The sequence below is a fragment of the Channa argus genome, chromosome 21, assembly GCF_033026475.1.
Source record: "Channa argus isolate prfri chromosome 21, Channa argus male v1.0, whole genome shotgun sequence".
Taxonomy (NCBI): Eukaryota; Metazoa; Chordata; class Actinopteri; order Anabantiformes; family Channidae; genus Channa; species Channa argus.
In genome coordinates, this window is record NC_090217.1 from 269,441 (window position 1) to 294,850 (window position 25,410).

General features: G+C 39.1%; 1 protein-coding gene across 1 annotated transcript; it reads left to right on the forward strand.

Moving 5' to 3' along the window:
* The first annotated feature begins 683 nt into the window (after positions 1-683).
* On the forward strand, positions 684-25,406 carry mkrn1 (makorin, ring finger protein, 1). Its single transcript, XM_067491022.1, has 8 exons — positions 684-922; positions 1,631-1,762; positions 14,398-14,579; positions 18,679-18,902; positions 19,430-19,644; positions 20,936-21,046; positions 21,863-22,007; positions 23,631-25,406. The coding sequence occupies exons 1-8, from the start codon at positions 849-851 to the stop codon at positions 23,841-23,843; spliced, it is 1,296 nt and encodes a 431-aa protein (XP_067347123.1). The 5' UTR covers positions 684-848; the 3' UTR covers positions 23,844-25,406.
* The last annotated feature ends 4 nt before the right edge of the window (positions 25,407-25,410 follow it).

The window sequence follows — 25,410 nt, forward strand, 5'->3', positions numbered from 1 at the left end:
CAAATTGGTGGAAAAATAAGGAGTTTTATATCTGTTAAATAACAAGCCAGTAGCAGTTTTGTTATGTCTCTGGGGATGTAGTTTTCATTTTCATCACAAATAGGATTTACAGTATTTTTGTTTTTCCAATTTTGTCTCTAATCTATACAATTTAATATTAAAACTTTTATTTAAATAACTAAAACAATAATTTAGAATTTTCCTTAGATTACTGTTCATCTTGTTATGTTTGGCTAATGTCTCTATAAAACAGGACTGGTCATATCCCTTTATGTCAAATCCAAGGACTGACATGATTTCCTGTGAGAGAAAACAACCTGTGTTTATTTTAACCTTTTCTATCATGTAATTTGATATGTATAAAAGGAGTATTCAAAATTCAGTAGGAATTCTATTTTTTAATTATCACTTTTAATAAACATAATATTGTTTCCTATAATCTTATTTTGTTTTGGTCAGTCTTCATCAATAATTTCATATTGTAATAAAATATTTGAATGTTAATAAATACCACTGGAGGGAAAAATAGACCAGAAAACATAAACAAGGCGCTGGTGACACATTTTACATATATTTTGAAATGTATACAAATGATGGATTTAAGTCATACGTATTTCATACTGTTGTATATAACTTTGATCCCTATCAGGGCAGACATTTTTGATAGGTCATTGGACTTATTCTGTTTCATAAAAGCTGAACTGTAAGCACGAGCTTAATCAGCGTGGGCAGCACACGACGCAACGTGTTCGGTAAACTCCGACTTGAACCGTCAATATGCGAAAAGAACCCGAGCCGAAGCGGAGCTGTCCGGAACATCCGGCTGTTGGTTCTCAACATAAACAGCAATGGCGGAGGCAGCAGCAGCGTCTACGGCAGCTTCAGCAGTAACGGGAGGTTGGACCAAACACGTAACCTGCAGGTAAAAAAAACAAACGATTATGAGAATATCGAAAATAGTTATATCGTTTGTCATTTAATAGCAAAATAGCGGTGCCTAGCGAACGACTGACTACAGCGGCTTTTGAGGCTCGGCTCAGCTGTTAGCTAGCTGTCAGCTAATGTTAGCTATACTATCTTGCTACTCTGCTGTTATTGTAGCGAAATGGTGTTGAAGGTTTAAAGCTCAATGAACACGACTAGTATCACTGCTAAATTAACTATACGATTAGACTTGGTAAAACAGTTGTAGCCATCGTAACATTTCTTTAGGTAGAGCCTAACGTTACTAGCCACCCCAAGGCACGGAGTAGCCACACTTACTTTAAAACTAGCGTTCACCAACGAACATGTTCCGCCGGATGGTTTTGTTGAACTTAAATTTTTGTGCTAGTCACAGGAAGGTTATACGTCTATATAGACCACTCTAAGGAGTCAGATGGTACACGTGATCACGTTAAGATGGAGTTGATCGCTTTACCGATATGAAAGTGAAAGACTATGTTCAGATACATATGCCTTGCTTGGCTCTAGGGTTTTTTCAGCTTTTAAAACTTCACTTGACTTCAGCGGAGTTTGCTATGTCGATTTGAAATTCCAGTAATACTTTGGTTGCCTTCGAAGCTCTAATATGCAAATCACTGAAATTGCTGATTGACTCTACAACTTTGTTTTTATTTTGTATTTCCAGATATTTCATGCATGGTCTTTGCAAAGAAGGAGACAACTGTCGATATTCCCATGATCTTACCAACAGCAAACCGGCAGCCATGATTTGCAGGTTCTTTCAAAAGGGAAACTGTGTGTTTGGGGACCGTTGCAGGTAAACAAAACTAAAACTTAAATAGAAAAATTAGTCGAAATCTGTTGTACTTAACTAGCATTTTCAAATATAGTTGGCACTAAACCTGTCTGAACCAAGAGTATGTATTTATTATATCACATTTCTATCGAAGTGGGGAAAGTACAAAATCATGTCACTATATAACACGGTAAAGTTTAACTACAGCTTTTTTTTCACCAAAACAGTTTCAAACAAAAACGGAGCATTCACCTTCATAAGGGAGGATTTACCGTAGGACTGTTGGATTAAACAGACTTTGTTAATAAACTGCCAACTGAGTGAAATTCAAGTTTCAACTAAAAAATCTCAAACATCTGCTCTTAATCTATGTTGGAGTAAATGTTGGAGCATTTACAGTAATCATAGTCTAATCTTTATTATTTTTATTATTATGACTTTCGTCTTACATACATTTTTTGGTGCCTAACTACTTCGGCATACTTTGACCCAGAAACACTGACTTCAAACTTCAAAACATTCAGCTTATGAAGGCCAATTGGCCAAGTCCAATTTTTATACTCTTTAAAATATTGCTTTGATGATTTGCCTGAATCAAAAGCACCAGTTGATAAACTTCCTATGGGTATTCAGTCTCATCTTCATCTCCATTGAGGCAGATAATGGTTGTGTCATCTGCAAACTATAGGAGTTTGACAGTCGAGTCATTTGAGGTGCAGTCCTTTGTGTAGAGGGAGAAGGTCAAATGTCAGAGGACACATCCCTGACGAGCACCAAGACTGGTTTGCCATGTGCAGGAAGTAACTTTTCCCATTCTTACCTTCTGTGTCCTGTTGGTCCGAAAGCTAGTGATCCACTGACTAATGGATGGGGATACAAAAAGCTGGATAAGTTTGGAGGATAGGATTTTTGGAATGATCGTGTTGAATGGTGTGCTAAAATCCACCAACAAAAGCTGTGCACATGTCTTAGGGCTGTAGGGTTTTTCTAGAATGTAATCAGTGCCATGTTTAATGCATAAACTACTGACCTATTTGACCTGATAGCAGATGTCAGATTGATTGGCCTGTAGTCATTTAGTCCTCTGATAGTAGCATTTTTTAGGGGCTGGTAGTATGACTGACTGATTTAAAGTTTGAGGGGATTTTTCACAGTTCTAGTGATATGTTGAAAGTTTGGGTGGAGATTATGCCCAGTTGGCCAGTATAGGCTTCTAGACAGGAGTGGCTGACTTTTTCTGGGTTTGCAGACTTCCTTATTTTCTGTCTGTGGAAGAAGCTGCTCATCTCCTTTTCACATATCCTGAGTGTGTCTGGAGGGGGAGATGGAGGGGTGAATACTGTCTGGGTGTCTGAAGGGCAACAATGGAGGCGGGGGAGTATGTAGTCCTGGTGTCTGGAGGGGAAGGTGAGGGAGGGTGTGCACCCTGTGTGTCTTAAGAGGAATTAAAGGGAGCAGTGGTGGTGATCACTGTGCTAGTGCAGGTGAGTGGCTATGTCTTTTAAACCTGAAGTAAAATGCATTTGGACTTCCTGCCAGTTTTTTGTTCTCCTCAGCCACCTATATTGATCTCTTTTGTCAGTGAATTTCTAGCCTGCTTATTCAGGAGTCTAACCCCACTTTTACTGTATGAGCTTTCTCTTTGGTTTTGTGAAGCTGTTAGTTTAACTGCAAACCATGTCTTGTTGCAATAGGTCTTTGTAGACAGAAACATGTACTCACAAAAAACGTTTCCACGTTTTGTCATGTTACAACCACAAACATAAATGTGTTTCTATTTTGCAAAGAACAATGGGCAGAAATTTCACTCTCTAGATGTGCAGATCTGGTAGAGACATACCCCAAAAGACTTTGCGCCAGGAGGTAAAGCGGTCGTCTAAAATCCCACATTTATTGGTTTGATCCCTGGCTCATGTTGAAGTGTCCTCGAGCAAGACACTGAATCCCAACTTAGTTGCTCCCGGTAAGTTCTGGCCAGCTGCTTAGCAGCTTCCCCATTAGTGTGTGTGCTTGTGAGTTCAAATGGGTAAATGAGAAGCAGTGTAAGGTGCTTTGAGTACCAATAGGTATAAAAGTGCTATATAAGTGCAGACCATTAACCATTTACTTGCAGCTGTAGTTACAGCAAAGGATGGTTCTACAAAGTATTGACTCGGGTGCTAAATGCAAATGCATGCCACACTTTTCAGATATTTAATAGTAAGACATTTTTGAAAACAATTGATCATTTTCTTCGATTACATAGTTGTACCGATTTGTGTTGGTCTATCACATAAAATCCCAATAAAATACATTTACATTTGTGGTTGCTACATGAAAAAATTTCAAATGGTATGAGTACATTTGCAAGGCACTGTATGCATTTCATTTTTCCATGTTATTGGCTGTAATTTGAAAAACACTCCAATCTGTTCAGTCCAAGCAAGCCCACAGCTACTGCTCTGTCTCTATGGTCCATCGCTATAAAGTTTTAACTACAGGCTTTAGAAATTGTAGTGTTTCCCTAAAGGTCAGCTGAGAACAGAGTGATAAGCTTCCTTCAAAACTGTGTAGCAGTGATCCAGTGTATTTTTGACTCTGGTGGGGTTGTTTATATGTTATCTATATTTAGGCAGTTCAGGGCTCCGATTTACTTTGCTAGAATGCTCAAGTACAACAAAAATAGAGTACATATGTGTTTATCTAATTTTTGCCGCCGTCACTAAAGCTGGCCTGTGGTTGGATGAAAACACCAACCAGCACAAATGAAGAAAACTCTTAACAGAGAGGAAAATAGTTTAGAGTTTAAAAATAAAGTTTCTAGGTTCGGCCTACAGGATCTACTTAATACTTTGAAAACAGTACATCAACCTTCATTAATATGAGATGCAAATTTTGCCTCCTCTCATTTTCCCTGAAAGCTCAGACATTGTCATCCTAATCTCGCTTGGTTTTAAGATAGTTTGTGGTGAATTAGGCAGAACGGTTTAGTGTCCATAGTCACCTTTTAGCTTCTTTATAGCAGTTAGTAATGAGCTAGCAGGCTTGCTTACTTACGCAAACATTGGATGGGAGACCACAAGGAAAGCCAACATGACTTCAAAGTTTATTTTTTATTATTATTATTTTTTAATATGTCAGAGAATGACATCTGTAATCAATTCAAAACAGGACTATTTCCCCTCACCTGTACCATGCCTGTAGACTACATAATTGCTACCCTAAAATGTCAAAACAGCAGCTCAGATTAGCTGATTAGTAATGTTAATTCCATGATTTGAACTGATTACAGGTGTGTGGGCTGTTAGCTGTCAGTGTGTGTGTGTTCTTTGCACACTGGTTGCAAAACAGACTTCAACATAGCGGACTGTGCCAAAGATTGTATAAATGCAACCCCCCCCCCCCTCCGCTAGATGATCAAAATTGTAGATTATGTATCTGTTGATCTTTAGTATTTATAGTAGTATTAATTATGCTTTGGTTTTGTTTTCTCAGTGATCAGGGTGCATCTGCAGTCTTCAAAACAGCCTTAAAAAACATTGAGTATATATTTATTAGAAACAATTAAATACATTCAAAGACTTAAAAAAAAAAAAACATTATATCTTTCTACTAGTAGATTTAGGTTTTCAAAGGATGGAGCACTTTCATTTTAAACACATCTTTTCAAAATTGAGTTGTTATATCCATCAACCTACGAAGACTTTCAGAAATACTTTACTCAGACATCAAAATGATGTAAACACTGTTTAAGAATGCATTGCATTTAGTTATCACTATGAATCCTTTGTAAATGGGTTCAAATCACAGTTTTATGGTCCTCCTGAGAAGCTGGGTAAGCTCCCAGTCTCTTGTCAGGCTTGAGTGTAACCAGGCAGCACTAGTAGACAGACGGTGGCTGCTCCATGTCTGGCTTCAGGAGCATCCCCATAGTTACTGAGACACTGGTAGGACAAGCCTAACAGCGATGTGCATGTATTAGTTATTTATATACATGCACAGTTTTGCTTGAATAGGCACCCTCCACTAGGCCTTTAGTGGAGTGTATACAGCTCTAAGCTGCCATTGTTGTGTTGATAAGTCACATTCCTCCATCCTTGTGATTGCGCTTAAGTGATGAGGGTATTCTCATTACTTCTGTGACCCCCATCAGACTGTGCACCTTGTATTAGCAATCCAAATAAAGGGTCTCACTGTGGGGGGTTATTAAGATTGAATTCCATAGGCTCTGTCTATTGTGATGGGCTCTGCCATGCTTTTTCATTTTGTCTTTATATGGCTCTGCCTCTCTCTCCTGCAGCCCCCAGGGCCAGACAGTGTTTGCACTCCAGACTGCATGGAAATTGCATAACATTCTGTGATCCCCTCCCCTCCTGTCTCTGTGAGCTGCTCCCCCTCCTTCTCTGGTGTTGCTGGGTTCTCGAAGTTCACTGTTGCATCGCCCTTCTTTATTATTTCTCATGTCTTTATGCACAACTTCCCCCATCCCTTTTCATCGGGCAATAAAATGGCCTTCTGGGAACACAATGGTTAACAGTGTGTTCTAACGGCTCACCATCAAGCATGATGCAGAAGAAGAGAGGGGGCAGGTCTTCTTTTTGTGTGGCTATGTGAACAGGCTGTCGTGGACTGTTAGTCATGCTGTATTATAGCTATCAAGTTGACTTGTTTTCTATAATGAGGCCAGTCTGACAGACAGCTGGGGATCTATTTTCAGGGCTGCACCGTTAATTTTATTATTTATTTCAGCACTATTTCGTTCTTTCATGTTGGATCAGCAAATGTGTAACAAACACCAAATGAAAATCTGTGCATTCCTAAAAATGTGATGAAACAAATCTTCCTTGCATGATGTTGAGTGCCCTCATTTCTCAAATACGGTCTAGGGCATGTTTTTGACCTCGGCAGCTCCAGATCTTTATTTGGACCAAGGTAATAAAGATGAGCCTACTTCTGTGGTTAATGCAAAATCAAGACACTCTTTATGGTTAATGTATATTTAACCATTCATTGTTGGCAATTGTCAAAAGCCTACATTTTGTTTTGTAAGAGCTGCAGGACACTGGATGTTACTGCAAATTTCTACCTAGAATATTATCACATGTGAATTAAGCTTTGAATGGAATGGAGAATCTGTAGCATTTATATTACATATGAACTTTAGACAATGTCCAGAGAAACAAAGTTCAGCCATTAACTAATGATCTTTTTTTAGATTTGATGATGCTAGATCCTGATATTTTCCTCACTGCTCTTTATCTCTTTTCCCTAAATAATGCGTGGTTCATATATGTTGACTTTGACAGTTACTTGAGTTTCCCATTATAGGGTTTTAACTTGCTCAAAATGAGGTGGTATGCTGTAAATTGGCTTAATCAAGTTGTTTTTAATGAGACAAGAAGATTTTAGAAGACAAGACAAATAAGACAACTTGATCGTTTTCATATACTTTTTGGAGCTTTTTTTTATAAATTCTGTATGTCTGTTACGTTTTTCTGTTTTGTTTTGGGGTTTTTTTGTAATTTGGCTTTATCTTTTAAGAAAACTTATGGTTGTGGCAAACCTGTCTATTTAAATGAGTTCACGACTGAAACATTAACTTCAAACGGTTGTTGAAGATCATTATTATTCCCAAGTACACTTTCAAAAAGAAGTTTGGAAACACCTACACACTTTTGTATTTCACTTTAGTTGATTAGTTTGATTCATTCAAATGGTTGTAAATGGATCACAAAACGCACAAAACATTTTAACATAGAAAAATCAAATCAAATTTGCGTGCTTATCTTTTCAGCAATAACAATAACAGAATTATTCCTTAATTAGCTGCATCCTTGAAAAGAACAAGAGAGAAACCAGTGTGCACAAATGCTGTGTGTAGATGTTGGTCATCTATTCAATTCAATTCAATTCAATTCAACTTTATTTATATAGCGCCAATTCACAACAAAGTCATCTCAGGGCACTTTACAGAATAAAGTCAAGATTATAAAGATATATAAAGAGAACCCAACAATTCCCCCTGGAGCAAGCCATAGGCAACAGTGGAGAGGAAAAACTCCCTTTAACGGAAGAAACCTCCAGCAGAACCAGGCTCAGGGTGGACGGCCATCTGCCTCGACCGGTTGGGGTGAGTGGAAAGGGGAGAGAGAAAAGAACAGAGCAACAAAAAGCAACAACAAAACATCGGGTAGATTGGTAGGACCAGTAGCTGCACGCTGGAAGACACACAGCTTCAAAGCCGGGGGACACCTGCAGAAAGGGACAGAGAGAGGGGGACAGAGGAGGACAAAGACAACTACGGGAGAGAACACACAGAGTTAATGACATACAGTGGTGAGAATTGCGGGGTGAGAGGAGAGGAGAGATGGTCAAGAGGAGGAAAGGAGCTCAGTGCATTGGGGGGTGGGTCCCCCAGCAGTCTAAGCCTATGGCAGCATAACTATAACTAACTATATGCTTTATTAAAGAGGAAGGTTTTAAGCCTAGACTTAAAAGTAGAGAGGGTGTCTGCTTCCCGAATCTGAACTGGGAGCTGGTTCCACAAGAGAGGAGCTTGATAGCTAAAGGCTCTACCTCCCATTCTACTTTTGGAAATTCTGGGAACCACAAGTAGGCCTGCATTCTGAGAGCGAAGTGGTCTACTGGGATGATATGGTGCTATGAGGTCTTCTATATATGATGGAGCCTGACCATTCAGAGCTTTATATGTAAGAAGCAGGGTTTTAAATTCTATTCTAAATTTAATGGGAAGCCAATGGAGAGAAGCTAGTGAAGGTGAAATATGATCTCTCTTGCTAGTTCCAGTCAGCACTCTTGCTGCAGCATTTTGGATTAATTGCAGGCTCTTTAGGGAGTTACTGGGGCATCCTGAAAGTAGGGAATTACAGTAGTCCAACCTAGAAGTAACAAATGCATGGACCAGTTTTTCTGCATCACTTTGAGACAGTATGCTCCTAATTTTGGCAATGTTCCGTAGGTGGAAGAAGGCTGTTCTAGAGATTTGTTTTATACGTGACTTAAAGGACAGATCCTGATCAAACATAACTCCAAGGTTCCTTGCAGTAGTACTGGAGGCCAGACTTATGCCATCTAGGGTAACAATATGGTTGGACATCATATCTCTGATATTTTTGGGCCCAAATACTATGACTTCAGTTTTGTCTGAGATTAAAAGTAAAAAATTGTGGGACATCCAGGCCTTTATGTCTTGTAGGCATGCTTGAAGCTTTATTAACTTATTATTTTCATCTGGTTCCATAGATAAATATAGCTGGGTATCATCAGCATAACAGTGGAAATTTATGGAGTGTTTTCTAATAATGTTGCCTAAAGGAGACATATATATATAAAGTAAAAAGTATTGGTCCTAACACAGAGCCTTGTGGAACTCCATAGCTAACCTTTGTGTGCATGGAGGATTCATCATTAACATGAACAAATTGAAATCTATCAGACACCAATCTCACAGTTGTTGGTTCAATCCCCGGCTCCTCCGGTCACATGTGGAAGTGTCCTTGAGCAAGACACTGTACCCCAACTTAGTTACTCCCGGTTAGTGTTGGCCAGCTGCATAGCAGCTCCCCCATAAAATGTTGTGATCAATGGTATCGAATGCAGCACTAAGATCTAACAGAACAAGTATAGAGACCAGCCCATTATCTGAGGCCATGAGAAGATCGTTGGTGACTTTTACCAGTGCTGTTTCTGTACTATGAGGAACTCTACATCCTGACTGAAAGTCTTCATACAAATTATTCCTATAACATTGGTCACATAATTGTTTTGCAACTACTTTTTTTCAATTATTTTAGAAATAAAGGGGAGATTAGATATTCGTCTGTAATTGGTTAAAACACCTGGGTCAAGATGGGGTTTTTTAAGTAGTGGTTTAATTACATCTACCTTATAGGCCTGTGGTACATAGCCTGCTTCTAAAGATAGATTAATGATATCTAATACGAATGTATCTATTAAGAGTGAAGCTTCCTTGAGTAGTTTAGTTGGAATAGGGTCTAGCAGACAGGTTGTTGGTTTAGATGATTGAAGTTAGCTCAGCGAGATCTATGGATAAAAAGCATTCTAAGAGGGATTGGGGCCTTTATTGATGATTCTAGCACTGTTGTATGTGAAGATCTATCTGTAATATTAAGGGGGATGATCTGGTGAATTCTTTCTCTAATAGCTACAATTTTATTCATAAAGGAAGTCATGAAGTCATTGCTGCTCAGAGAGCTTTTTTTTTACATTTTTAAATTTTTTTAAGTTTTTCCAGGCTAATTGAGATTCTTCTAAATTTCTGGAACTCCACTTCCTTTCTAACTTTCGTGTTGCCTGTTTTAAGTTGCGTGTTTGCGAACTATGCCATGGAGATCACCTCTTCTGGTTTACTGCCTTTTTTTTTCAGAGGGGCAACACTATCGACTATAGAACTTAGTAAGGCTGCAGAAATGTCAACATGATAATCAACTTGTGCAGAAGTAACATTAAGGTGGCTACTTTCCAATATAAATGGTAAATGGTCTGCACTTATATAGCGCTTTTCTACCTATTGGCACTTAAAGCGCTTTACACTGCTTCTTATTTACCCATTCACACTCACAATCACACACACATTCATACACCGATGGGGGAGCTGCTATGCAGCTGGCCAACACTCACAAGGAGCAACTAAGTTGGGATTCAGTGTCTTGCTCAACCAACAACTGTGAGATTGGTGGACAACCGCTCTACCTTCCTGCGCCACAGTCGCCCCTAAGTCACTTTCCACTGCAGATTTTTAAAATTCAGACTGTTGTGGATCAGCTGCATGTGGCTTTCCTTTCTCTCCCTGTGCTGTCACTCTGCTGCGACACGAGCACATACAGGCACATGGAGAGAGGGATAGAATTCAGAAAGCAGCGTTTTACATCATTATACAGTTAAAATCTGTGCACCAGGTTTCCAAAACATGTCTGAGGTAGAGGAGAAATCAAGTTACACTTGTGCTGCATGTATACACTGATTTCCTGTAACAAGGTTTCTTAAGTGCATGTAAACATGGTTCCCCAATTACCTGCATTTACATGCATTTATGTAACCCGGTTACATAAGTGTATGGTAAATGCAGTAATTTCGGTGCAGATTTGGTTTGGGTGTGACAGTTTGGGTTGCAGTAATGAACAAATATGCACTAGAATGAACAAGACTCTTAGGGGTTAAGGTGGTTATGGTCGTAATCGTTACATCTTGATGACTCCACCGTGTTCCCACCTCCCACCTTAAGGAGCCTATTCAGGCCAGCGTGGAACGAAGGCCTATTCTGGAGGATATAACTAGGTTCGCCAGCCACTTTATTTAGACCGAAGATGCTGCTTGGATAAGTAACGAAACATTTCTAACTAAAGAATAGAAGTCCAGTTGACATGATTTAACCTTTGGATAACCAAACCTGGATGACTGAGAATCTTCACCGACAAGAATGAAAACAAGAATAAACAAGAATGAAAGTAGTAGTTTTATTAACTACACATTCTTTAGTTAAAAATTTTGTTATTGAAACAGAATTGAAAAGACATGGGTTAATAAGCAAAATTGGAAATAAAAAATGAAAATGATATCCAACCCTAGGTGTCTGTAAACCTCTGCATAACTGATGATTTAGGAGACTGAGAGTTATGTCCACCTACAGCTTAGCATAAGCTTTGAGCACTGAAAGTTCAAATTAATTTTACAGTTTTATAAATATTTTGGCTATTGCCAAAACAAGCTGTCACCATGCATAATATTCCACTGTTGAATGTTTACAGTGCATGTCACATAACGACAACATATTCAGTTAGTTTTCTTGAGCCCTTTTTTTTTGGGTGTCATATTCTCTGATTCCAAGCCCTTCCTATTTCACAGAAAATCTTTAGTCAGCAGCGATGAATATGAAGCAGTGGGTATTTAGTGTAGCCATGCTATATTTCACAAAGACATTGTCTCTTCACAGAATTTAAGAGTGGGCGAGGTGAGAGAGAGGGACAAGAAAAGACACTGATATAAAATAAAAATAATCAAAAATAACTGGTTACGTGTTTAGATAGCAGGGAAATTTGCATTTACCAAGAGAAATCTACCTAGGGATAACTTTCCACAACATTATGGAAACCAGGTTTCCATTTACATGACAGTCAAGAAATCAGCATACTGGAAAAACCTGATTAATTAAAGTATTGGTAGCGGAGAGTGTAGCCAGACAACACAGGATGGTCGTGTGTAAAATGACTTGTGGTTAGGAAGATGAAGAGGACAAAGGCAGAGCAGAGGAGGAACTGGTGGAAGTTGAAAAAAGGAAGAATGTTGTGTAGTTTTCAGGGAGGAGCTGAGACAGTGTGGGTGGTCTGAAAATGCTTCCAGATGACTGGACCACTACAGCTAATGTGATCAAGGAGACAGGTAGGAGTGTACTCGGCGTGTCATCGGGAAAGAGGAAAGTGGACAAGGAGACTTGGTGGTGTAACAAGGAAGTTCAGGAGTGTATACAGAGAAAGAGGTTAGCTAAGAAGAAGTGGGACACTGAGAGGACAGGAGTACAGGGAGATGCAGCATAAGGTGAAGGTAGAGGTGGCAAAGGCCAAACAAAGAGCATATGAGGACTTGTATGCTAGGTTGAACACTAAAGAGGGGGAGGTGGATTTGTACAGGTTGGCCAGACAAACGGATAGAGATGGACTGGATGTGCAGCAGGTTAGGGTGATTAAAGATAAGGATGGAAATGTATTGACAGGTGCCAGGAGTGTGATGGGAAGATGGATGGAGAACTTTGAAGAGTTGATGAATGAGGAAAATAAAAAGGGAACAAAGAGTAGAAGAGGTGACTGGTGTAGAGCAGGAAGTAGCAAAGATTAGTAAGAGTGAAGTGAGGAGGACGTTGAAAAGGAAGAAGGGTGGAAAGGCAATTGGTCCTGATGACAAACCTGTGGAGGTATGGAAGTGTCTAGGAGAGGTGGCAGTAGGGTTTCTGACTAGTTTGTTTAACTAGAGCTTGGAAAGTGAGAGGATGCCCGAGGACTGGAGGAGAAGTGTACTTGTGTCAATTTTTAAGAACAAGGGAGATGTGCAGAGCTGTGGCAACTACAGAGGAATAAAGCTGATGAGCCAAACAATGAAGTTGTTCTAAAGAGTAGTGGAAGCTAGGCTAAGGGCAGAGGTGAGCATTTGTGAGCAGCAATATGGTTTCATGCCTTGAAAGAGTACAACAGATGCAGTGTTTGCTTTGAGGATGCTGATGGAAAAGTATAGAGAAGGTCATTGGGAGTTGCATTGTGTCTTTGTAGATTTAGAGAAAGCGTATGACAGGGTGCAGACAGAGCAGCTGTGGTATTGTATAGGAAGTCTGGAGTGGCAGAGAGGTATGTTGGAGTGGTGCAGGACATGTATAATAGCTGTAAGACGGTGGTAAGGTCTGCTGTAGGTCACATTGTGATTTGTAGTGAGAACAGGAAGCAGGTGGAGGAAAATCCAGAGATGGAGGTCTGCTCTGAAAATCAGAGGCATGAAAAGACAGAATACATGTGTGTCAATGAGAGGGACCCAGGTGGAATGGTAAAGTTACAGGGAGCAGAGGTGAAGAAGGTGCAGGACTTTAGGTACTTGGGGTGAGTGCAACCAGGTTGGAATGGGTGGAGAAAAGTGTCAGGTGTGTTGTGTGATAAGAGTATCAGCAAGAATGAAAGGAAAGGTGTTCAAGATGATGGTGAGACCAGCGATGTTGTTCGGCTGAAGAACTGAAGAAAAGACAGGAGGCAGAGCTTGAGGTAGCAGAGCTTAAGATGTTGAGGTTCTCTTTGGGAGTGATGAGGATGAACAAGATCAGGAATGAGGACATCAGAGGGACAGCTCATGTTAGATGTTTTGGAAATAAAGTCAGAGAGGCCAGATTGAGGTGGTTTGGACATGATCAGAGGAGAGACTGTGTGAATATATCGGTAGAAGGATGCTGAGGTTGGACCTGCCAGGCAGGAGGTCTAGAGGAAGACCAAAGAGGAGATTTATCAATGTACTGAGAGGACATGAAGTTAGTCAGCGTGAGAGAAGAGGATGCAGAGGACAGGGCTAGATGGAGGCAAATGATTCGCTGTGGCGACCCCTGAAAGGGAACAGCCGAAATGAAAAGAAGAAGAAGAAATACACTAACTGTAAACTGGTCACTGGGTGGAGTGACATTTTACTTACTTAAACCACTCTGAGTGCACAGTTAAAACAGTTTGTCTATGCAATGGAAGATTATCTTTTGTCTACTATGTTTTGTACTTGTTATTGTGACTCAGTTGTATCATGAAATATTATGCTACAATAGCTACAGTTGATACAAATGACAAAATAGTGCTATTATAGTGTTATAATAACTAATATCTCACTTATTATTTATCTGCTAGCAATACATTAAGAGCCTCTAATGGGTGGGAGCAGTAAATCATATGTATCATGGGATACTGAGGAGTAGTGACAGTCTTACTCCAATTCTCAGTGCAAGACATGTAATGCTGATACACCAGGGTTATTTCGTTGTCAACTTGGGCTGTTTTTAATCAAGCTAATCCCTTTTGCATTATGTTTTTAGGGTAATTTCTGTGATTGTTACATTCCTGCAGTTGCTCTGCTGAACAGTTAGACATTTTATACTGTAAAAATGCTGGTTCTCTCTACCCCAGATTTGAACACTGTAAACCAGCAAAGAAGGAGGAGCTGCCAACCACTCAGACGCTGCCGCTGCCCTCCGCCTCATTGGCTGGCCCATCAGACTTAGAAGTCAGTGTGGTAACACCTGGCCCAGGGGTGCAAGACTGGGTCAATGCTGCAGAGTTTGTTCCAGGACAGCCATACTGTGGACGGGGTGAGCGACATTTAGTTTATTAATAGTCACTCTTTAACATTTGGTATGATGGGATTTTGTTTTGTTTTGTTTTGTTTTTTTTCAATCAAATGGTACAAGTGAATACAGAAATGCAGTATTTTTAGAGTAGTGTAAATGCTAAATGGTCTGCAATTATAAATCGCTTTTCTACCTATTGGCACTCAAAGGGCTTTACACTGCTTCTAGTGGTCTAGGGGTGACTCGCAGGAAGGTAGAGCAGTTGTCCACCAATCTCACAGCTGTTGGTTCAATCCCCGGCTCCTCTGGTCACATGTCATAGTGTCCTTGAGCAAGACACTGAACTCCAACTTAGTTGCTCCCGGTGAGTGTTGGTCAGCTGCATAGCAGCTCCCCCACTGGTATATGAGTGTGTGTGATTGTGAGTGTGAATGGGTGAATAAGAAGCAGTGTAAAGCGCTTTGAGTGCCAATAGGTAGAAAAGCGCTATATAAGTGCAGACCATTTACCATTTACCACTACACATATCAGATTAAAAAATTATGATCTTTCATGCAAAGTTACATTTTACATTTAAATTTTATTAACTTAATGCTAATGTTCCCTTCCTGTGTTCTCAATGGGACATTAGCTTAACCTTTATATGGTGACTAATGGCAAAAACACTGAACTTACCTATTGTTAAAAACTTTGTTAGTTATAGATTTTAACTTGGTGTTAACACAAATGATAAATAATTAAGATGTTTTTGGGTACTGGTGGATCAGTGGTAGAGAATTGGTTTGGGATGCTGAAGGCCGCAGGTTTGAATGAGCCCTTGTTATAAAAACATAATGTATAATAACTAACCCAACATTGAATGTTTAGTATAAGAAAGAAATTGTTTTGATACGGTTATGATCACCCCCCTTAGACAATTTCTCCTAATTGCATGGTGGTGTTAACACATTTAAAATGACACTAAGAATCACAGATTCAACATGTTGAACAGGCTGAAAAGCCACTAACTCAAGTCTAACTAGTGCTGACAGATGCTCCCTGACAGCCCAGTGCTGGCTGACAGACAAGTAGATGAGTCCTGGCCCCAACACCTGCAATTTTATTATTATTTATAATTTTTTAGTTTTTTTTTCTGTGACTTCAGGGTCACCACTACAGATCATTTGTCAGCGTGTTGATTTGGCACAGTTTTTATGCCTGATGCCCTTCCTGACGCATCCTTCCTCAATTTCTACTGGACTTGAGGCAAGCACTTGCGCAGCTGGGATCGGGAATGGGAACGGGCTTTTAGGGGGTTTAGTGTCTTGATCGGGGACACCTTAGCATGTGATCGGGAGGAGGGGGACACGAACCTCCGACCCTACGGTCGGTGGGCAGCAACTCTACCGATTGACTCTACCTGCCAACTGAGCCACTACCTCAACAACTTACCTGCATGTACCTATGAAAATCAAACATTACAGAAACAACTGTATCATGTAACGTTATTTTTTTCTGCATCTTCAATTTTAATAAGTTAGAGAGAGAGAAAAAGAAAGCTTAGCTAATCAGAATACTGCATGCAGCTCTACAATGAATTAACTTTACCAATTTTTGTATAGAAAGAAATCTAAATTATTTACCAGTGTTAATATAGTGACGGGCCTCTACAACTAAATTAATGTATGGGCATTAGAGTTGGCAACTGGAATGTGGTTCTATATTAGAACTCCTCAAACATTCATGGGTCAACATTACAGTGTGCACTACAGCAGAGTAAATGATAGATTGCAATAAACACTTAAACTTATGGCTTCACTTTAGAAATAGACAAGACAGAGTGCATAGTAAGCAAATTAGCTGAAAGTCCAGTTTCACTTCAAATCTGACTAAATATTTAAAGTAGTACAGCATTGAACTGAAATGTAGTCCGCCACCCTAGATGGTTACGGTTGGCAAGTCTTGCTTGCTGGGGGAACATAATGCGACACTAACTGCTCCCTGTCCACAATGATCCATGCCTTGCTTTGCACTTCACATGTAAGGGCAAATAAAAGAAAGGCACCTACTGCAAAATCCAGCTCCTAAGTCACAACTTTCCCCCCTGTGACAACAGTTCCTATGATGCAGAGATTTCACCCTTATGTACCCTTTACACATGTGTTTTGGAATGCATCATCATCATTTTCACATTTTTCTGGGAAGCGATTAGCTTGTTACTTCAACCTATGGTCTAGAGAGCTTGACAGTAACACTTGCTCAGGGGCAATTAAACTTGTTCAGGCAAGTGAAATGTGTCATGCAAGTGGAAAAATTCATATGATGGCCTGCAGTGTCCCAAACATTGATTTTTATGTTGCCCAGTCTCAAACTGGTTAAGCCGTATTTCATTGTAGTGCCACAAGCAGTGTATTCGATCTTAAAGTTCCCTAAATCTCTGATTTCAGATAAGGCAGAGAACATGAGGCATTAATAATGTGGGTCTGTGCTACAGAAGAAGTCTTAAACCAGTTTAAATGTTACTTAAATTAACCTTCTGAATAATTATAGTGTGGTAAATTATCTGTGTTGGTAACAAAGTATAGGCCACATGCATGGACTAACATCACATTTTGCTGATCGTTCTGTACTGATCGATACTATTTCTTGTTAAAACAAACCCATTATTTAAACCTCTGCCCTCTGAAAGGCCAACCCCTGCTGCAGCTAAAAGACGCTGCCTAAAGTTTTTTAAAGTTCGCTAATTTATATGAAACTACGGTAACTGCAGTTAATGTTAATGACTAGTAAGCAGAATTTTGGTTTTTTTTTTGGTGCCTTTAAGTAAAAAACGTGTACTACAACAAAGAGATTTTAAATGTTAAGAATAAACTAACTAGTAAATTAAAAAACTCACGATTTTAATGTGAGACTCTATAAACTAAGCACAGCAGCTCTCTCAAGTGTGATCTGTCAACTCTACCAAATCTCAAAAGTTCACAATCAGCATCCATAAAGTCTGGGATATTCACAATTTTAGCAAATGACTAAAAATCTTATGACTTTTAAAACTTCACTATTGTATAAGCCAGTGGGAGTTTTCTTTGTTTGCTTTGCTTTTGTTTATCCTGTCTTGAAAGGTTAGGTAAATTAAGAAGTGTGTGTATTGATGACCTCATCAATGACATCAAATAACTCCCTTAAAGTTTTGCCTAAACAGTTGCCAATGAAGCGATATTTGGGTTTTGGCAATTTTTTTTAGCAACGGACAGATGTGGGCAAAAAGGTTGTAGTGGTAAGTTGTGCATATAGCCGTGGAGGTACATCCTTTCTTTACCGTATTCGGTGGAATTATTACATTATCAGCTCAGTTGTGAAACATGTAATTCAATGTTAGGTGTTTTATCATACAACAACTTCTGGAGTTGGTAATTGTTGGACCACCAGACAGGAGTAAGCCTGCCTTTATTATGAAGTAACCTATTTTAATATGAGAATTTAGTTTCCTGTTTAATTTTCTCTTTTAATTGACAATGTCATTGTGGACTCCTTTTGATCCCCGGCTCCTCCGGTAACTCCTCCGGACACAAGTGTCCTTAAGCAAGACACTGAACCCCAACTTAGTTGCTCCCTGCGAGTGTTGGCCAGCTTCATAGAAGCTCCCCCATCGGTGTGTGATTGTGAGTGTGAATAAGAAGCAAAGGTCCCTTACTCTCACATATGTTATGTTAGTGTTTTAAGCTACAAACCATAATATTTTTGTATCAGGTTTCCGTATTTGGATCAATTAGTTTTGTTAATAATTAGGAGGATACACTATTTTGGATTTCATGCTGATATAGATGGGAATTGGAACTGATAAAATTCATTACCCATCCCTAATGCGGACCACAAACCTTTAAAGTAAATTACATCTGAATGGCATCAAACAAAAAAAATCCTCTTGGAGTGGCCCTTTCTTAGACAAGACATGCTGTGGACTGACATTAAAGCCGCTTCACCCCACCCGTTTACCTGTATTTGTACCACCATGAAGAAAGCGATCGTTGCAGAGTTCAGATACTTATACTTGCCATCTGTGCACATGAAAAGTTTAAGTCTTGTCATTAACAATGTAGATATTAGTGAAAAGGTTTTTCTTTTAATGATTGTTTGTGTTCAGCTGAGCCAGTGAAGGTGGAGAGCTCTGTCCCTCTCATTGAGGAGGTTGAAAATGACACAGCACTGGAGAACAAAGAGTTAAGGAAGCAGCTCTGTCCGTACGCTGCTGTTGGAGAGTGCCGATACGGAATCAACTGTGCCTATCTCCACGGCGATGTATGTGACATGTGCGGCCTCCAGGTTCTCCATCCCACTGACAACAACCAACGCTCAGAGCACACTAAGGTAAAGTAACAGAAATATTAATCCCGCATTAACAATGGTGGGGTGTGCATTTACTGTCCCACTGTCACACAGTTCCTTTAATACTCAGAGAACGCATCCATTACTTTCGAACTTTGTCAAATTTGCCCAGCACCATTCGGCTGTTGTTATGGAAAGCAGTGCTGCAACACAGACGAGCTAAAACAGAATGCAAGCAATCACTGATACACCTGATCCTCAGGATCAGGACCATTCTAGAATCCACATATTAATTACATTATGCACTTAGTTACTTTAAGGAATATTGACACCACTTTACCTTTTTTGTACTTTATTGTAGTTTTGGGCATTATATCAAATTAACGCAATTATTAATTTTTTTTCTTTTTGAAGGTTTTTAAAAATTGCTACTGTCCCCTGAACACAGCCTGAGAAATTAACCCAATCTTGTCATTTAGGAGGTTATTTAAGCATCTGAGGATCCCAAATTATTGAATTAAACATGGAGGGAATGTAGTTTTGTTGGTTTAACTATCGCCCTCTCTTAGGCATGCATTGAGGCCCATGAGAAAGACATGGAGATTTCTTTTGCGATCCAACGCAGCAAGGACATGATGTGCGGTGTGTGTATGGAGGTGGTGTTTGAGAAAGCCAACCCAAGCGAGCGTCGCTTTGGCATACTCTCCAACTGCAGCCACTGCTACTGTCTAAAGTGCATTCGCAAGTGGAGGAGTGCAAAGCAGTTTGAAAGCAAAATCATAAAGTGAGTCACTTCTACATTACTACCTTCTGCTTTATTTGTTAAGAGACAAACAGCTGTCTTTGTCTCATCATACGAATGTAGGTTCCTTCATTAGGCTAAATGGTAAATTTGTATAGCTGTCTGGGGAATGTTGTTTAGCAACAAATTTTTCTAACCACCACCTCCCAACCCCCCCGACTGCACCACCTTCGATCTAGGGTTTATACTGTTTATTAGGTTGTGTAGTCTAAAGTTTCTTCTATGGCTTTGTCACATAAGTTATCACTGGTATATCAAGACACAAAAATACATTTTCATTGAAGTTTGATGTGGAAAATTCTATCCATTAATAAACACCTTAATAAATAAAAACCCTTTTATAACCCTGTTCCAACACAATATTTGATGTAGCAAACAATTTATGAAATGTTTAAAGACTTACTAGTATTTATTGAGTCTGAGTCTAAAATACTACAACTAATGACCAAACAAGTGGGAGTGTAAAGGTATTTAATGCTAGTTGACAGAAAGCGAAAGAAGTTATATTGTTAGCATTGAGCACCTTGTTAGCTCAGCTGTAGTGAGCTGAGGTATTAACTTTTAAAATGTACTAATCCTAAGGCCCTAGATTAAAAACCATTAAGTACTATTTACTTGTTTTTATATTTTTGTTCATTTTTTTTCCTGTTTAAAGAGCCAGTTGTCTAAAATGTCTATATACATCACATTGCAGAGATAGTAAGCTTATTTCCAGCTTGTGTAGAAGAGGGCAGACAGGATCAAAGTCCTAATCAGCATTCGATCGATATAGAAATAAGGTCATAGGCTGCAAGAGAAATGCATAATGTGAGATATATTCCATACATACTTGGGTTTATTTAGTTATGGTCAGTCTTACTTATAACACCTGAGCCCTTCAAACTCATGATTTAGAAAAGTTTCCATGAGAAATGCTTCTAATGGAAACTTTTCTAAATCATGAGTTTGAATTCAGTTCAATTCAACTTTCATTGAAGTCTGTATTTAAGATTGTATTTAAATACTTAAATAATAAACCCCACAGACTTTCTGATCATCATTACACCATCTCAAAATCAAAAACAGAATCATTGCTGTAGGCCAACACATAGCTGAACAAGTTTTTTCTGATTAAAAACAATATGGCCACTACTCTGCAAAGCAATATTGCACCCTCATTCATTGAAGAACTAATACATTTCATACAACAGTACCCAGCTACTGTGTTATTGTTTTTTCTGACCACTGATTTGTTTGTTTATTTATTTGTTTGTTTGTTTGTTTTGTCCTGCAGGTCATGCCCAGAGTGTCGAATCACATCCAACTTTGTCATCCCAAGTGAATACTGGGTGGAAGACAAGGATGATAAGCAGAAACTCATTCAGAAATACAAAGATGGCATGGGGTACACAGACCATTTCCATTAAATTGGGACTAAAGAGGAAACACTTGATACACTCACTATAAAGCTAAAAAAAACAAAAACAATAGCTGTTTCAGTGCTGCACAGATACCTGATCTCTGCCAACTGCTTTGTATTTGCTATGGGAAACAGCAATTCAGGAAAAAAAGGGACACAGTCTACTAGACTTTCAATTAAATTATTATAGAGCTAAATCAGGAACATAAATCATCACAAGACACTTTACAGTGTCAGGACCTTACACAATTAAAGATGAGCCTAGCAAATCTCTTTTGAGTAAGCAGTAAACGACAGTAGAAAAGAAAATCTACTTTTCGGGAAAGATGCCTCAGACAGAACCAGGGTCAGGGTGAGTGACCATCTACATTCATTGGTTGCGGTAAGTGGAAAGGGGAGAGAAAAAAGAGGAGAAGAAGAAAAACAAGAAGCACCAAACAAAACATTGGGCAGGTTACTAAGCTCAGCAACTGCACATAGGAAACACACCACTGTAATGCTGGGTATCCTGCAGAAAGGTACAGAGGGACAGAAGCAGCTATTGGAGTAAAAGGACACACAGTTAATGCCATGTAATGGAGACATGTAAACGCATGGAGAGGACCTCCTATTCTTTCACTGGAAATAGACCTATAGAGATCTGGTGCAGACCTTATTTTCTAAAGTGTTGGATGAAATTAGTTTCATTTGAATAATGAAAAGGTCACCCAGCTTTTTGATTAGTGTTGTTTGATGTCTCTGGAGTGTTTTGTGCTGAGTTTTGAGACAGTCCAACTTGATGTGTGTATTGTCTGGTTTCAGGAGTAAACCATGTCGATATTTTGATGAGGGTCGTGGAACATGCCCTTTTGGCTCAAATTGCTTTTACAAGCATGCCTTTCCCGATGGACGGCTGGAGGAAGCTCAACCCCCACGAAGACAGACCGGATCCAACAGTAGAAGCCGGGTAACCATTCATAATTAAATACTGTCACCAACAGCTAGTCAGTACCTAAGGAAGGGAAAAGTGTTAGTGAGACTGTCACAGTGCAGTTTGCATAGTAAAGAGCGCCAGATTTTCCTATCATTCAGTGAATTAGTTGTTTGCACCACAAGATCACTCAAAACATCAGACAGCCACACCAAAAACGATACAACATAGCAAAACATATCAAGTTTGCATCAAGATAACACTTATAATAATTGGTTTCTCCTAGTGAGTGTTAACCAGCTGCATAGCACCTCCCCCATCAGTGTGTGTGTATGTGTGTGTTTTTGAGATTGTGAGCGCGAATGGGTGAATAAGAAGCAGCGTAAAGTGTTTTGAGTTCCAATAGGCTATATAAGTGCAGACCATTTACATCACCCTTTTGTATCACCACAAGCTCATTTAAAACCTTGACCTAGGTGATACCAAAAAAGTATTAGGCAACAGATACTATTCAAACCTTTTGCCTGATGGAAAAGCACAAATGGCGAGTACAGTCAATTTGAACTGGTGACTCTAATAAACCACATCTCTGCTTCATCTTTGGAAGTAACAACATTAATGCCTCCTCTTTAACTGTGGCATCCCCTACTGGTGAAAGTAAAAGAAAGTAAAAGGTGTTATAATAGACAAGGTCACCTGGAAAATAGAAACTCCTTTAAAAAGATGATGTTGCTTAAAACGTTCTGTTTGTGTTAGGATTAGAGACAACTTTATAATAACTTTACTAATAACTTGTACTTTAGTACAACCTTAACTTCAACCTGCATTCTCGAAAATTATGTCTGAATCATATCAAGACTCAATAAACAGTGGCTTTAGGAAGCCTTCAGCCAATACACTTTCTGCAAATTTTGTGCTGTAGAATGAATTTAAAACAAGAGCTTCCGGACCATTAATTCAGTTTTTTAAAGCCCTTTTGTAACATTTGATCTTTTTGCGGGAGTCTGTACAAGATTCTCTGCATCTGGGTAGTTGAATACTTTCTTCCTAATGGATCATCATCCTCTCAATATCAAATGTCTAACAAACTCTGGACGGCCTTCGATACTGTCGGTCATTCTAAGAAAAAGGCCTGACTGAGAGAGAGTTACTGAGATGTTTACCCTTCTACTAGGTTATCTCATATCTGCAGATAATCTCTTTAGCTCTACTAGTGTGACTGTAAGATTCTTGGTCACATCCCTCGAGGGCCCACTCCAGTAGGTGGTTCCATACTTCTTCCAATTTACAATTGCCATGACATCTATGCTCTTGGAAACATTCAGATCAGATTATTTCAGTTTTAAGTTTGAAAACATTTTTTAAAACTTTGTACTGGAACTGTCATGGGTTATTGGGATTGAATTGATGTGATAAAATATATCTACAATATACAGTGTCCAGAAAGTGAAGGGGTAAATCTACTAATGTCACAGGATGACTGTTGAGTTGCATCACAAACTCATTGATATTGATATTTCAGCTGTTTTTTCTTTTGCTTCCATGCATAGACCATTCATTTTTTTAAGCTCCAGGACTTGACCTGCTATGTCAGTGTTAATTACTTCCCCCATTATCTCTACACATATTTGAGACTAAAACTCTATTCCTTATCCTCAGAACTCAAGGCGAACGCCGCTATGGGACATCTTTGATGAGAGGGAAAGCACTGATTCCTTTGACAACGAAGATGATGAGATGGTGACCTTTGAACTGAGCGAGATGCTCCTCATGCTGCTTGCTGCAGGAACTGATGATGAGGTGACAGATTCAGAGGATGAATGGGACTTGTTTCATGAGGAGCTGGATGATTTTTATGAGATTTACCTATAGCACCCCCACCCACTAACCTCCCCACCCCCCATGTATACTAAACACTAGAATGGACTGTCTTGTGTGAGTGATGGACAGTAGCTTTTTCTCCCCATCTTGTGTATTGTGGCAGTGCCTTTAAGCAGGCCATTAATAAATGAACTTACAGAAGATTTAAAAAGGAAAAAAAATCCAACAAGTCAGTGGGGCTTGTTCAACATTTTCTAAACATCTATTCTTGTGAGTCTGTTTTGTGGAGTTCATGTTAAAAGAAAAATAACAAAATGAAAAAAGAATTCAATATAAAATTTAACAAATTATAACTTTCTTCAAATATTGCTAATAAAATTGTCAAGTTTATTTGTGGGTGTGGGTTTGACTTGTTTATCATCTACCCAGGTATGTACATATTTGGAGAACCTGCAGATGCACTCAAACTTACTCAGCACTATTTACTGTAATTGTGATGGGCATGTTGTTAAATTTTACATACACTTTCTGAAGGCCGGAACTTCCTTTTTTTTTTCTTTTTTTTTGTTGTTCCTTTATTAAAGCTGCTGGTGAGCAAATATATGTGCTGATGTTTAATAAATTTCCCATAGTCATTATCTTGTTGGACTGACAAGTATTTGCTGTCTTCCCTAGTATTGTGTACTTTTTTCAGCTTTTATTTATGCATTTAGATTTTTATGGAATGCAGATTGTCAGTCCTGTAGACTTTGTGGCTGTGTGAAGCACAGTGATCACTAGTCCTGATCCTTGATATCCTACTGTATGTTTCTCAAACATTTCAGTCACTGAGCAGCTTATACAATCAGTGGTGGGTAAAATGATGAAAATACAAACATACCAGATGGTAGGCAGTCAGCAGTAATGCCTGTTTACTTTGACTAATTATTTTTTTCTTTATAAAGATGCTAAAAGCTTTTCAGTGATGTCATTTAAAATGTCATTTGTTTCTGTCCAAGATGAGTCAAGATTTTACTGCGTTAGAGAGATGGTGATTGCATATGGCAGGTCTTGGATCAGAGCTAGGGATAAACTTAGGCTGTAATGTATAGAGAATGCCGGCACCCCCAACTCTAAAGTGTTTGTCACGGACAGACACCTGTAAAGTACTGTGGGAAAACCTTTGGCTGAAGAATTCTTTATTTCTGCAGTCAAGGTGAAATGTATGGTCCATGTGATTGATACTTTTGAGTCAAAAAGGAACTGGCTTCACACATCACCAAGCTGCTACATCACTTAAAGATGGAGGGCATCATTTCAATTCATTTCCCTTGCACTATCCTGAATCTCAGCATCCAAAACTCTACCTGTGGTACCAAATGGCAAGTCCTTTCTCAGAATCAGGCGACACTTAGGATTAGAAATTCCTCAGCAGGCTTAGTGTCAAGAATCATGCCACTGAGACTTTTAAAGTTCTACAATAAACCTTTGCTGCTGAAATGCTCATCTGACTCCAAATAGCTGGTCTCAACATGTTAAACTCCATCGGAATGCATATGTTTATACAGAAATGTGTGTTTTCTATGTTCCACAGCCGTCCATCTTAACTTGAAATTAAAGTTTATCAATAAATCACTCA